Source organism: Neolamprologus brichardi, chromosome 8 (genome assembly GCF_056152115.1).
Source record: "Neolamprologus brichardi isolate AB-2024 chromosome 8, ASM5615211v1, whole genome shotgun sequence".
Lineage (NCBI taxonomy): Eukaryota > Metazoa > Chordata > Actinopteri > Cichliformes > Cichlidae > Neolamprologus > Neolamprologus brichardi.
This window is the reverse complement of record NC_142111.1, coordinates 976,278-991,573: the sequence shown is the minus strand read 5'-3', so window position 1 is coordinate 991,573 and position 15,296 is coordinate 976,278. Positions and strand designations below refer to the sequence as shown.

Sequence of the window (15,296 nt, the reverse complement as noted above, 5' to 3'; positions counted from 1 at the left end):
CATCCAAGATTTCAGTAGCTGATCTGGTAATGTAGCTGTTCCTTTTCAGATCACTTTATCAGCTAATGTTACGAAATAGCCATCAGATTCACGTACGGCTAATTGTATCTTGCTTGCCAAAGTTATTGCTAGTAAGACAGCAAATACTAGCCTAGCCTGCCAAATTCCTTCAATAGTTAATGTGATCCTTCATATGAACTTACCCATAAATTCTAAAGTCAAATGACTGAACAAAACAAAGATTTATAACCACTTTCTTCAGTAATACCGCAAAATATAGAATGGCTAGTTATTACTAGCTGTTGTAACTCTTTTACTCAGTGCGATTGTTTTTTAATGTCACTCTTAATTGATCTGTTATTGTATATTTTTCACATGTTCGTATGGGATATTGTATTTGTTTTAAATGTTATGTACCTGCGTGGTACATCTATTTTGACTTTTGTTGCCATGATGCCAGGTTTCTCTTGGAAATGAGATTTTTAATCTCAATGAGATTTTTTTACCTGGCTAAATAAAGGACTAATAAAATAAAAAATAAAAACCAAGATATGCAACATGTATTTTGCAATAGTAGCTGCAACTTTGTTGTCATATGACTGATGCTGAGGTAAACAGTAGACGAAATAGTCCACCATTACAGTCTTGTAATTTGCCAGTTGTAACTGTTATGGTCGTGTCTATAATTAATTCTTTCTCTGAGGTTGAGCAGAGTTCTTTAAGTAGATTTTATTAAGCATTCATTTGAGTGGATACAGGAAATATATACACTGTGTGAACAATAAAAACCTGAATAATATTACATGAGTATACTCTATTTCTCATAATTGATACTACCTTCTTTGGGATTGCGTCCAGGTTCTTCCCTGTGGCAACTGTCATAACTGTACTATCAGGTGGCTTTCCCAAAAGTGACACACTGCCAACAGAGAACAAATTAGAACCAGTTTCTTCACGAAACAACAAAATAACTATGAATTATTAGTTTCTAGATATTTACAGTATGTATGTACCTTAGCAGAGGGCAGCTGAAGCATGACACCCAGAGGATGTCAGTGGTGTTCATAGGAGGAGGAAGTTGAGCTAAACAGGCTAAGAACTGTAACACCAGAAGCACATCATGTAGTAAATTACACAGAAATAATGCAGTGTAAACAGGCACATCTTCAGAATTTATGAATCTTCCCTTCTCACCTGGATGATAACCAGACTGAGTTGACACTGCAGCAGAAAGAGGAAGCACTTGCGAATGCCATAGGTTGTGTGTCGTGCCTGCAACACATTCAGCCAAAGGTAGATACATTTATAAATGTAACATTACTCTTAGACTTATCGGGTACACAAGGGCCTGTGTGCATCTAACCTGTTCTATGAGTTTGACCATGCTCACACTCTCTCCTTGGTGGAAGGTAACAGAACAGCCCATGCTGTTGAGCTGTCCAGACAGCCTCAATGGAGACAGTCCTTCAACCTCTCCATTAAACCCTCCACCAGTGGCATAGCCAAACGTCTCCCACAAACACTGAGATGGATACAAAGGGTCCAAAGCAATGCTGTAAAACAGAGAGGTCAGGTGGCGTGATTGTATGGCAATTTGTGCAGGATAGGGTGAACAGTAGTTGGATGCATTCAACACCCTTTAGTGTTAATGTACATTATTTTAACATCAACAATCAGTAAAGCATAATCACACTGTAACAATATATTTTTTAGAAATGTTTAAAATTGCATAAATAAACAAAATTAAGTCTGAAGCAATTACAAGCTCATTTTTTGCTGATGAGTAAACCATCATCTGCACACTGCAGTTGGAGTCTGATTAAGAGACTTGCATTGGATTTCTAAAACTATAAGTCACTTGCTTACTTGCTGTTTTATTCTAGTTTGGCCAGGTGCAGTATACAGGATACACTGTGGCATGAAAGTGTTTTTGAATTAATCTGCAAATATTCCAAATGATTCATTATCTCTTTGGTAGTCCTTGTTCTGCTTTGCAGCCTCAGTTAGCCCCATATTAGAAAAAGAATTACTGTAGCTAACTGCAGTCAGTGACAGAGTTGTGACAACCTACTGCAGAGGCAGTTGATTCTATGTTATTTAGTATGATTGTGCATATTCATATATTTTATTATTAGCGTACCTTAGGTCACTCTGAAGGAACAGGCGACTATTGCGGAAATTGCCAGCGCTCCCCAGACAGCACGTAACCTCCCTGTTTTCCTGCATGATCGTGATCATTTCACACATGGCTGAAAGAAAGTGATACGGGCATGTGGATCGTTGGTTCACTTTTGTTAAACTTTACTCAGAATACTAAGTAGTAATGTACATCGTGTACACAATATGGTACCCAAAGATAAGACTTACTTTCAGGTGTACAGTCTGTGAAGAGTGGCACCAAAAGAGGCACATTATCAATGTTCTTCAAATGAGGACGAACCTGGTGGATCCCACGAGGTAACTTGGCCTTTACAAAATATATGGAAGCAATACATAAAACACAAGACTGAGCAGACTTTGCTTTGGCCTCTGTGGGCTAGAACAGTAGTTTCACTGGTTTTGATTAAGAGGAAATTACCCTGTTACAGTCCTCCAGGAAGCTGGGGACATCGCTATCTGTGGGCTGGAAACTGGCCAGGTCAGAGTGGGCTTCCTCTTCTGGTAGCAGGGGACCTTCAGCTTCATCCCGAGAATCTGTGTTACAGAAAAAAATATAGTATGGCTTCCTCTACACTTATTAAGAAGCATTACTGAAAAAAACAAAAACAACGAAAAACACCAAAAGTACCAGATTTACATTTACTCATACACTCTTAAGATACACAGTATATTGCATACAGTATGTTGTATACAGCAGCGGTCTCCAACCTTTTTTGCATCACGGACTGGTTTATGCCCGACAATATTTTCACGGACCGGCCTTTAAGGTGTCGCAGAAAGATACAACAAAATAAAACTAGTACCGGTACCGAAAAAAAGAAGATTTATTCATAACACACGTGAAAAAACCCAGGAAACCCGAGTTAAAGATAAAAACGATAACAAAATAACGCTGAAAACCGATAACAACCCTGAAAACGATACATTTCACACCTGAGCCTCAACTCTCGCGGCCCGGTATCAAACGACTCACGGACCGGTACCGGTCCGAGGCCCCGTGGTTGGGGACCGCTGGTATACAGTACTAAACTGATTTTTTGCTGAGAAGGAACCCAATACTTCGAGAGAGGAGACTGCAACTGTAAGTGGTTTTATAGATATAACAGAGATACGGCTGGGCTGCCATAAATTGCTTTACCTCATAGGAAAACACGCATTGCCAGCTGTTTTTCCTCCCACTGAGTTAGGGAGGGCACATTTAGTGTGTATGCGGCAGAGTGTGAAGCACTGAGAATTAAAAGTAGCACCTCATGGTTCTCAGCCAGAAAAGGGTGGAGGACCCACTCTGGGTCAGGGACGAGTTGCTGACCTAGGTAGAGAAGTTTAATTATCTCAGGGTCTTGTTCACGAGTGAGGAAAGAGGGGAGCAGGAGATTAACAGGCAGGCTAGTGCTTTAGCTGCAGTGATGCAGACACTGTACTGGTGCATCACGGTGAAGAGAGAGCAGAGCGGAAGTGCACAGCTCTTGATCTACCTTCATGAAATGTTTGACAGTTTGGGTAATTGTGTTCTTTCAGATGTGGTTGTACATTTAGGTATTAGTTGCTTTTTTGCATTACCTCGTTATGTTGTTGTATCCTGTTACGTCAGTACCTAATAATTCTGTTTCTAGCGACACGAGAGACCTCACATTGGTTAATTGGAACGTAAAAGGTCTTGGACACGTGGTTAAGAGGGGTCATGTCCTTTCGCACCTTAAATTTTTGGAAGAAGAAATGATCTTCCTCAAAGAAACGCATGCTAGTGCAGCTGAGTAGCACAGGTTGAGAGCAAATTAGGTTTCTCAGGTTTTTCAGGCTCCATTTACTTATAAATCTAGAGGTGTGACAATCCTCATTTGTACAAATATTCTCTTTAGAGTGGAGGCCACAAAGGCTGATCCATATCATAGATACTTTTGGTTACTCTACCAAATGCTTTTCTAATTATTTATGCTCCTAATGTTGATACTCTTTTTTTTGAGTTTTGATATTATTCCTCCATCTAATTCCAACATTGCAATTGGAGGTAGCGTCAACTGTTATCTTGAGCCCATTCTTCACAACCCACTCCCAATCATTTTCCACTACAGATTTTAAATGAGTTAATTAAATTAAAATATTTGGTGGATATTTGGAGATTTCCAATTATTCCAACTTTTGAAAGAGCCATGTTTTTTTCCCCTTTGAATATTTATTGTAAATAAGACAGAAGTACTTCCTATTCGATTACTTGTTGGAATAATCAACAGTTTACTTGATTACTAAAATAATTGATAGCTGCTACACTATTAATGACTAAATATATAATCAGCCTTTAAAATTGTTCCCATTACTAATAACACGAATATTAACTAAACTTGTCAGAAACACAGGTACCTTGGTTCAAATCCTCATGCAGGGAGCCATGACTGGGGCTTGATGGAGCTCCATCACAGGGACCGTCTCCGTTTGGTGTCAGAGAGATATGACAGTTCCAGCCTGTCTCTAAACCCATCTTCTCTGCAAACACCTGCACAAATCCAAAGGAGCCGTGTCAAATTTATAGTAGATTATAGCAGTATACAAGACTATATATACACACACTACTATATAGTAGTATCCAGTATTTTAGTAGGTTTTTCCAAACAAATCCGACAATTTTCTTTAGGTCATAAACTGTGACCTTGTGTGAGAGCACACCTGTCTAAAGTGAAACACGCAATGTCATTTGCTGTTAGACCCTCATCAAATCTTTTTAGATGACGGAGAATAGTAATTAGCAGTAATTAAATAAGTTACCACCTTTGTCCTATTTGTGTGTACGTATGTAAATGAGCAAAAACTTATAGATACTTATAGATAATAGAAATACTAAATAAATAAGTTAAAACTAAATAAGTAAGCTTTTAATTGCAATGATTAAGAGCTTGACTGTACTCACCTTGCTGCGGAGCTCATCCTCCATGGAAAAGTAAACAAAGCGGATGCAAGCAGTGACGAGGGCATCAATGAGACGGACCGTGTCTAGCCTTGCCTGGAACTGGGATGACACCATTCCCATAAAGATCTGCCCGCTTAGGGCCTGAACACAGTCGTCACGCTCCACACCCTCACCTATACCTTCTGTGAGCATGACGGAAAAGAAGAAGGAGGGTAACTAAACAATGTAACATCTCTCTAAAGTCAGAGAAATCTCTTTATCCATACAATTTTGCAATTTATAGTCACTTCCAAGACATGTAGAATCAAAACTTACTAACTCACTTGTATGCAGTGATTGCCAAGGAAGTAAAATGCATCTGTCCAAGTCATGGTCTTTGATAAACAAGTCAAACTACTGAACCTTGGATAACAGCAATTGAGCTTTGCAGTGACAACATATTTCCTTTAATTCTTGTACAGTTTTGTCTTGTTCAAATGCAAAACCACCCATTTCATCAGTGTCACAGTCCATACCATCTGAGCTCCAGCTGTTCCTGCAGGAGTTGTGTTTGATGGGAGTCGTGGAGGGCAACTCTAGTCCAGAAAACAGACAGGGACCAGGAGCCAGTTCCATACATTTCCCATTCAGCTGGCTAGACAGAGACACTTGCATGGGTTTATACGCAAAAGCTGAGCAGTAACCTGATAGACAGGCACGTTGGTAGAAGTCCAGGACCTTCTTTCTGTGACACAGGAACCAAAGGATGAAATGAAAACTTTCCAAAATCACTGTGTGCATTTGGAAAGTGTAACTATGTTAACTTCAAGCACAAACAGAAAGCCAAAGACAGACCTGTCTGAGCCTGAGAGGGGGTAGATATCAGTTCCATCCCAGAAGTCAGTGCAGGCCTCCAGGATAAGGTCAGCTGAACCATGTGACAGCATCTGGACATTATCTAACAGTGCAAAAGAGCATTATCAAGAAGGAAAACAACAAAACACACTTTCTTTATGGTACTGTTTGGCCAAAGGGAGGATTGGACAGAAACATATACAGGAACATGGATTATGTGCAGGTAATAAAGAGATGGTGCTGAACATTTTATTAAAACTGCATCATAAAACCCAAAACAATAATAGTGTGCTGACTCACTGGATGAAGAGTCTCGTACGAACAGAGAGATGAGATGGGAGATGGGAGGCTGGCGTTTGGTGAAGTAATGAAGGCGGTGGGATGTGAACTCCTTGGTCTTCTCTCCAGATGGCAGCTGGTAGAGGGTCAAGTGGTTCTCCTGTTTAAACAACTCTCTCGCACCAGGCGTGAACCCTGACAAACACAGACAAAAAGAAGAAAACAATGGTTCTGAATTGTTCTCTGATAGATTTTAATATCGCACTCAATCGATTCGGATGCAGTGATTTATTTAAAATTATATACCAGTGTATGAGAACATAACGTCTTGAGAAAGCTATTTTTTGTAATTTAATTTGGTAAAGTAAAGTAAAACATATATTCTATGTTCATTACGTGTAATGAACATAGAATATATAATAATAGAATATATTATTTGTATAAAATCTCTCTTTTAACGCCTGCCGTATAATATGTGTGTTCCTCATGCTCGGGTGCTCTACCAGAGGTGGGGGAGTTTGAGGGTTCTGCACACACAGCTCTGACGTTGTGCCTTGAATCTGCCTGAGTCACTCATTCGGTTTCAGCATTACAGCTCTTAATGCTTCTATTACTGCTGGGACCACTTTGCACTTTACCTACATAATAATTTAGTCTACATAACCATACCACACACTCATTACAAATTAAACACACAGATTCGACATTTAGATTTAGTGGTAAAATAAAAAATAAACCCTGGCTGTACTGGTCAGACACAGCAGGGTTAAATCAGTGGTTTTCATTTTTGCTGTTGGGTTGATAAAGGCATGTTGCTGTCGCATCATAGACTACTTGTTTCATTTGTAGAAATATGTTTACAACAATGCACTGTTGCATTGTGGTCTGAATATTACTAGGCTACTAGGAGTGTTGCGTTTAACCATCTACATCATGCTGTAGAAATTTCTGTTTGAAATTTTTTTTCCCCGTCTTACTCTGTATTTCTGGCAGGATCATTGACAGGGCCACTCAGCCACATGTGGCCCGTAGGCCGTTGCTTGAATAGGCTGGGTGTAGAGGATCTGTAAAATCCTCTGTGCCACAGGATAACCATTGTTAAATAGGTTATATCAGCATGTAACCTGTAACTTATACAGTGTGTTAAATAGCGACCCACAGGCTGTTGGATATAACCAAAAGATTCAGGGAAGTCATTACTTGTTTAGTTTATATAAGAATCAGTCCTGACATGCTCACCTATAAGTCTGGAAAGCTCACAGAGCCCCCATGGGACATATACTGGCAGCACCGTGCCGTGGCTCTCCTGCAGAGCCAGGTTTGATAGATGGTCAGAGAAGCGACAGAGCTGCTTGGTGACACTGGCATTGCAGAGGTTTAGCATGATATTCAGGCCCAGTGGCTTTAGGGAGGGCAGGTGGCACTGCCAGGATTGGTCATCAAACTGGATGCTGGCAGGGTTCTGCTGGTCTTGTGACAAGCTCAGCATCTCCAGGTGGTAGTCACACACAAAGTCGTCAGCCTCCACTTCAGGACAGCCCAGTGAAAAATCCTTGAGATAAGAGAAAAAAAACCTGAAGCCACATACCAACTTCCTGAGTTCCTACACTTTATTTGTACTGTGCTGGTTCGTTCCCTGTCATTTTAAGTTATTTCTTATTGGTTAGCTTAAATATGTAGGCCATAGCAGCAGCAGTGAAAATTCAAACTGACAAAAACAAATTTTAATACAACATTTACATCTCAGATAACCCAAAATTCCAGTATTAATGGGACTAACTAACGTTTTCACCATCTGTTTTTAAAATTTTATGTATTAATTTTTTATTTTTTTTTAAGAGCTCTATATCAGAAATTTCAGTTGCAGTTTGTACCGGTGTCTGGGCATCCTCGCCTCCCTCAGTGTCATGGCTGAAGCTCACATTCGATCCAGAGTGGTGTTTAGTGCAAGTGGGTACAGGCTGGCAGTGCTGCTGAATCTGGAGAGTGTCAGATAAGAGTGCTGTTTCGTGCGACATCTCGCTGGGATCTGGCCCCACTCCCGGCTGAGGGGGGGGCTCTTTCTGCAGACAAAGCAGAGCCTCTGCCTCCTGGCCCTACCAGACAATAAAAGGTTTTCTTGTTTTTTGTTGTTGTTGTTTTTTTTATTAAACTCTAAAATTAATTTTGGGGGGCTAAAAGCTTTGCCTAAGAGAACAAACAAACCTCTTCCCTGTCATCATCCATCTCCATTTGGCAGTATGAGTTAACAGACATGTTGTCTCTGAGGTCATCTTGACTGTTGTGTGATGGTTCCACTCGTCCACTAAAGAACAGCACAGTCTCCGGACTGGGATTTGGCCACGAAAGAATACCCTGCTTGTCCACACAACATAGAACCTACACGCAAAACAAAAGTACAGATTATATAAACACACACTTACAGAACAAAAAGCTTCCTGAGAAAATAGCTATCAGTGATAAGAAGAGTTCTAGGCTTTTTAATCTCTATAAAGCGCTGGCTCAGGGAAGCATTGTTTGGTCACTACTTTAGGAATTCCAAAACAGTTCCAAATATCCACACAGAAGAGTTACACACACACTGTAGTATAGAGTCGTACCCATGTGCCTAAATACGTACAATTTGAAACTGCATAAGGTCCACCTCCTCAAAAATATTTTAACAGTGCTGTGAGAAAGTATTTTGCCCATTCATGATTTTGTATTGGTTTTTGCAATTTTATCACACTTACATGTTTCAGATCATCAACCAAGTTTAAATGTATTCAGCAAAGATCACCGAAGTTATTAAGGGAAAAAAGCTATCCAAACCTACCCAGTAATTGGTCTTAACTTAATAATAACTGGTTGTGCCATCCTTGGAAGCAATAACTGTAATTATTGTATCCAAAAGATATAATTTAGAATCTGTTCTTTGCTGCACTGTTCATTATGTAGAGAGACAACACTGGTTCATCCCTTGCATTAGGTAGTTTTTTTATGCTTGAATGACAGTGTTAATTGGCAAAAAACAAACAAACAAAAATATTCCTCTGAAAAAGGTCAGGCACAAGGACTGAAAAAGAGGAAAAAGTTTGAAAGACAATTTCTTCCCAATCAAGAAAGGTGGATGTTCAGGGTGAATCTATAATTATTGTGCATGTCTATTATGTCAATGTACTCTATTTTCCACCTTTATGGCAGCTCAGAGTGGTGCTTCAAATTTTGGTATCAATCTGATACCGTCACCAATTTGCAAAGTATATGTTCTAATATATTTCTAAAGGTGCTATTGACATGAAATTCTCACCAGATGTCAGTAACAACCCATCCAATCCAAACATGGACATAAATCAAAACATAGGTTTCCTTAAATTATGTGTAAGAATGAGAAATGACACAGGGGAAAGTATTGAACAGACTTACTGAAATGCATTTAACATTTTATACAAAAGCCTTTGTTGGTGATGACACCCCCTGTATGGATAAAGGTTGCTCGGCTGTGTTTTGACCCATTCTTCCATACAAACGTTCTTCAAATCCTGAAGACTCTCTTCTATCAACTCTGAGCTTTACTTCATACATGTTTACTTGGACTCGGGTCAGGTAACTGATGGGCCATTCTAGCAGTTTATTTTGTTTCTCTGAAACCAACTGACCATCTGTAAACTTCTCTGCTGGTATGGGGTTTTTGGGGTGATATGCAGCGACTTTTGACCTCCAAACATGGTGCACATTATCAAAGTGTTTAATTTTGGTCTCATTTGACCAGACCCTTGCACATCTCTAGTACGCTGCCGTATCCCAGAATACAAAACATACGTGCGCATGGGAAGTTTTTTAGCTCAAACTTCATGTGGCAATTGGTTCGGATTGAGGTCAAATCCCATTCACACCATAAAGGAACCGCTTTGGGGTTCATCTGGAAGCCTTTGGAAGAGGTGGCCTCTGTGCGGTTGTTTTTGTCCACACCCGAGAGCAGTTACTGTGTTCAGATCTGCACAAACGAACTGCATCAAGCCCGAGTTTGATTTAAATGGACTTAATACTGCAGGTATGAAAATACCCTAAGTTTACATAGAAATTTGATATGAGGTTAGCCAGCACAGATTAGGTGCTCTGTTCTATGATCACATATCAAAAGCTTACAGAACAGAGCTGCATATAATTTTATTCTATTTTTAATTTAATCGAGACGTAACATGAAATGTATTTTGGGTAGCATTTTTTTTACGTGGATGTATTTGTCTAATGGCCTACAATACTCACTGTGACAGATCCCAGTGTATGTAAAAGGCTGGAAGTACAGCAGAGTGTCTGAGATTTTCCCTTCAGGACAGCAACCAGGTGTCTCCAAACACATCGGAGCATCTCCTGCTTAAGTGAAAACACACACACACACACAGACACACAGTTATCAAGAGAACTACTTACTACTAGATATCAAAAATCTAAATGCTTAAATACATGACTAAAATGTATGAGTGTTATGAGGAGGGGCAATATACATGTAGGAACACCAATCGCCTTTGGACCACAGGTCGGGTGTTCGACTCCTGACTAGGGTGCCTGTATCCAGTGAAAAATACATAACAGACCTGCCTTTTCTCTATGCATAAATAAATCCCGCCCCCCCCCTTCCCCACCCACTAACCCAGATGCCAATATGAAGAGATAATCACTTTATTATTATTATTATTATTATTATTATTATTATTATTATTATTATTCACTTTCCTTGTCAGTGGTCGTTATGCCTGATCACTGCATGTCAGAGATCTGGAGTGTCATTAGGTTCAGATCAGGAGCGTGTTTAACAGAGAAACCTTTCTGTTGATGAATCTTCCACTCCCACTAAGCTGTCAGATACTGTAATTAGATTGTCAGCAGAAGAAGCCAGCCCAGTTCTCTTTTGTGAATGCAAATTTGTCCACTACACGTCACTTTTCTATAGACATGTTCCCTACAAGTTTAAATAACAGATTGAGCTGCTAATGTGCAGGATTGACAGCCACAGAGGAGTTCAAAGTCTTTCATTGAACTCCCCTGCAGCTCACTGGCCAGCATGTCTTCCAAACACAAAGTCAAACTTTATTTCATGAAATTAGGTGGGAAATATTTTCATGGTTCACTGTTGATAAGGAGAGGACACAAGGAGAGGAAACCTAATTTCCAGTCATGCAGTATAAGCAAAAAAGCAGAGGTGAAAGGTCCAACAAAGAGTCAGTGCCTCTCTTATCCTCAACACTTTCTATCATTTTCTCTGATTCAAACGCCAAATACTAAATGTTTGGAAAAAGACAGACTGGTGGCAGCTGTTACTGTCCAGTTATAACAGAAGACAATGACTGAGTTTGGTTAGAAGCTGTGTAAGGTGGTGGGTACAGAAGTAGTAACCATGGACATGAACACATAATCTTAAACACACAGGATAGATTATTGAAGGTAACTATTCGATGACAAAACAAATTTCCCACGTGTGGGACTAATAAAGGTTATCTTATCTTATAACGGGAGGCATCTGAGTGTAAAAATCACATGAAGAGTTGCTTGGTCAAATTGTGTTGACTAATAAGGTCCAAACAAAACCATTCAAAGAGAGGGAAACAGCATTTACAAACAAAAAGCAAAGTCAAGCATTTGGATGAAAGCAAAAAGCAAACAAAAAGGACACCGAATCTAATGTAAGACATTCAGATGTAAGTGGGACTGAGGGTGAGAGGGGAAGGTGGAAAAGTAGCAAGAGCTATGTACAATGGTTCCACGGAAGGGTTGCAAACAAACGGGTAAAGACAGTGAGTGGGTTCGTTCAGGTGGATTTGGGAGCCAAGCAAGTTTAGGCGGGGGGAGAGAATGGGGTGTCAAACAGCATGAGGTTATACCTGAGAGGAAACCATCTCGGTGTAGCTGCTTAGAGTGTCCTCAGAGAACTTAGCAAGCTAGGGCAAGAGAAGAGTCTAGTTAAAACACAGAAGGAGGCTCTCACTGTGCCTCCTCCGTGTGGGATATGGTGTGTGTGTGTGTCTGTGTGTGCATGTGCATGTCTGTGTGTGCATGTGCACTGTTATTACTGAACTGAAGAAGAAAAACATCTGAAACAGTGTGCAGTGCAGACGATCAGAATTTGGCAAACAGCAGACACAAAAACACTGGATAACCTATATTTGATGAGACGCCGTGAACACTGGTCTGGGCCCTAAAGTGATGCTTTAATCTTTATTGTGCAATTTGCAGCAGACTAAATTCGAATCTTTACATTTTTACCAACACTTACATGCATTGCTCCTAATTAGATTCAGAATATGGGGCTGCTCTGACTTTGTGAGTTAGAAGTCCAACTTGAAGTCCAAATTCTGACATCTGATTGCAAATGGAGCACCAACACTCAGCCAACATTCCTTTGACAGGTTCAACTACTGAAACCTTCAAAGGCACATTACTTCCATCTTCATGACCAAAGCCTGGTATTGTTATTGCTGTTTAATCACAAACATTTCACCACAAAAAAGCCTGATATCGCATTTTGAAAGGAAAAAATAAACTATATATGACCTAGACATCTACCAAATATTGACTTTAGAAAGATTTAATATGTGTACCATTTAGATCTATTTTAGAACCTTTGTTAGAAGAAAATTTGGTGAATGGTTGAAATTAGCTTCAAAGCCTCAAAAGATTATTTTTCACCTTTTCAAACAAATTTACACTTAAAGGCTATGTTTTTTAAAGGCTGTGACTGACCCAGAGTTGTTGTCAGCCATTAGATATTACCCTTACTGTGACAGATAAACTTTTGTCAATACAGGTAAGAGTGTAAGAAAAAGTGTGATCTCATTGACTATTTACTGTGATAGAATTTGTCAGCCATTATGTCACCACAAGACTGTTTATATATTCCTATTTCTTAGTATTTACCCTCAAAACCACCGACTGAGTTGCAGTGCTGCTAGTAGAAGCAACATTTTGACAATAAAAATATTAATAGAAAATTAACTCATGCTCAAGTTTAATGCAGATGCAACACAACAGGATCAAAGTTATACTCTGTCCACTATGACAGATGAAATAATGTTCATTTATACTAAACAGCTGTATTGGGGTCTCATCCGTGCACAAACACATGTATCAACAGTGGGGTTATCGAGCAAACTACTGTTGTCAGCCATTACTGAAACTGCTAAAGACAGCGTTCTCCATCACAAAAGCTATTGATGAAATTGATTTAGGAAGAATGAAGTCCATTCCTTCAGTAGAATTTGGAGAAGGAATCCGAAGGTGCATTAAAGTTATTCTTGATACACATGACTGAATTTCATTTAGTCATTTATCGCTATCTAAAAGCATTACTCCAACAGTTGTACACTGTAGTTCTCCTCAGTGTGTACAACTGAATGTGTCTGTGTCCCTGAAGGACTTGTGGAGAAAAAAGCATTGGTGTTATTATCGGGGTTTTTATCGGTTTTCAGTGTTATTTTGTTATCGTTTTTATCGTTAACTTGGTTTTCCTGGGTCTTTTCACGTGTGTTATGAATAAATCTTCTTTTTTTCGGTACCGGTAGTAGTTTTATTTTGTTGTATTTATCCGCGACACCTTAAAGGCCGGTCCGTGAAAATATTGTCGGGCATAAACCGGTCCGTGGCGCAAAAAAGGTTGGGGACCGCTGCTCTAAAGGACCTTGAAAAGCTTATCCACGCATTTATCACATCCAGACTGGACTACTATAACTCCCTCTACTTGGGCCTCCAACATTCTTCAGTTAGTTCAGAGTGCAGCTGCGCCTCTTAACAGGTACTAGGATCTATGAACACATTACTCCACTTTTAGCCAGCTTACATTGGCTCCCTGTTAAATATCGTATAGATTTTAAAATTCTTTTGTTCTAAATAATTTAGCACCCAGCTATCTTTCCGAACTCCTCCACTTGTACAATCCCAATAGAGCACTAAGATCGTCCAATCAGATGCTAGCACAACCCAGGTCTCGACTGAAGTTGAGGTGACCGGGCCTTTGCAACCATAACACCTAGACTCTGGAACAACCTCCCTGTTCATATTCGTACCATCTTTTTACTTTGGCTTTTGATTCTAACTAGTTGGTTGTTATCTGGCTTGTTGTGTTGTCACCTATTGTTTCCTGCCCTGTTTTCTTATTGTTTTGTTTTAATTGTCTCATGCTTTTACTGACTGTGAAGCACTATGGTCAGCTTTGTTGTTTTTAATATGTGCTATATAAATACATTTTGATTTGATGTGTTGTTTTAGACCTGTTACTAAAAGTTAAAAAAATAAAAAATAAAAAATAATCACTGATAATAACTGAAGCCTTTTCTCCTGTCATTGCATGTTACATTTATGTGTGTGTTTGACAGTGCCCCTGTGTGCATGTCCCTTACCAGGCCAGCTGGTGACACACGGCTGAACTCAGCGAGGACCCTGGCCTCTCCGTAAGCATTCACCAGCACCCACATAATAGGAAAGAGCAGGGGCAAAATGGGCAGAACACCCATTAGCTGAAAAAACAAGTCAAACATACATTTCTGTCCAGTCTTTTTCATTTTCAAGAATCTTCTTAGTACAATCATTATGTTTGGTGCCAACACAGAACAAACTGTTCTGAAAACACCTTTACATACACACTGGTTGGCTGTGTCCCTACATCACTAATACATCACAGTCTTTGCTGTCTGCACATTTACTGCTTTGAATTATTTTACCTGAAGCTGAACAAAATTGTAGCATCTAGGAGTGAGGCTGGGGGCAGTAAGAAGAAAGCGAATAGTGTTAACAAGCAGGAATGCCACCTAGAAGACGGGAGAAAAACACACATAAGACTGCACATATTTACATGTTCAAATACAATGCAGAATACATTAGGAAGAACACACCAACTACTCACCAGTACAACAGGACAGACTAGCTTGGTGATAACCGACTGTACTGTAAATCTCTCATTATCGAGCACAGTGACTGGGCGAGACAGGGCCAACTCCAAATTGTTCCTGTTGGATAAAAGACAGACAGAAATACAAATGATTTTACCAAAGTTTAACAACTTTTTTCCATTACCATTCATTCCCATTGATACTCTGCTATATCTTCTTATGTTCATCATCATTCTTCATCTGTGAGATGTTATGGTTTC

The 15,296-nt window shown here is 39.6% G+C and overlaps 1 protein-coding gene across 5 annotated transcripts in view; it reads right to left on the bottom strand.

The window, feature by feature from the left end:
• The window catches only part of tmem94 (transmembrane protein 94), a 39,992-nt gene that overhangs the window by 8,471 nt on the left and 16,225 nt on the right, over positions 1-15,296 (bottom strand). For 3 of the 5 annotated variants that reach the window (XM_087845229.1, XM_087845228.1, XM_087845232.1), the window contains 20 exons: positions 15,051-15,153; positions 14,869-14,955; positions 14,548-14,664; positions 12,037-12,093; positions 10,424-10,531; positions 8,381-8,554; positions 8,050-8,271; positions 7,415-7,727; positions 6,197-6,370; positions 5,897-5,999; positions 5,578-5,786; positions 5,063-5,244; positions 4,519-4,651; positions 2,579-2,694; positions 2,368-2,467; positions 2,141-2,249; positions 1,364-1,553; positions 1,195-1,272; positions 1,014-1,099; positions 838-919 (listed from right to left, as the gene is read on the bottom strand). In XM_087845229.1, the coding sequence (XP_087701355.1) occupies positions 838-919; positions 1,014-1,099; positions 1,195-1,272; positions 1,364-1,553; positions 2,141-2,249; positions 2,368-2,467; positions 2,579-2,694; positions 4,519-4,651; positions 5,063-5,244; positions 5,578-5,786; positions 5,897-5,999; positions 6,197-6,370; positions 7,415-7,727; positions 8,050-8,271; positions 8,381-8,554; positions 10,424-10,531; positions 12,037-12,093; positions 14,548-14,664; positions 14,869-14,955; positions 15,051-15,153 (2,743 nt within the window). The remainder of the gene's footprint in view (positions 1-837; positions 920-1,013; positions 1,100-1,194; positions 1,273-1,363; positions 1,554-2,140; positions 2,250-2,367; positions 2,468-2,578; positions 2,695-4,518; positions 4,652-5,062; positions 5,245-5,577; positions 5,787-5,896; positions 6,000-6,196; positions 6,371-7,414; positions 7,728-8,049; positions 8,272-8,380; positions 8,555-10,423; positions 10,532-12,036; positions 12,094-14,547; positions 14,665-14,868; positions 14,956-15,050; positions 15,154-15,296) is intronic. The other 2 variants (XM_087845230.1, XM_087845231.1) reach the window with 2 other exon arrangements.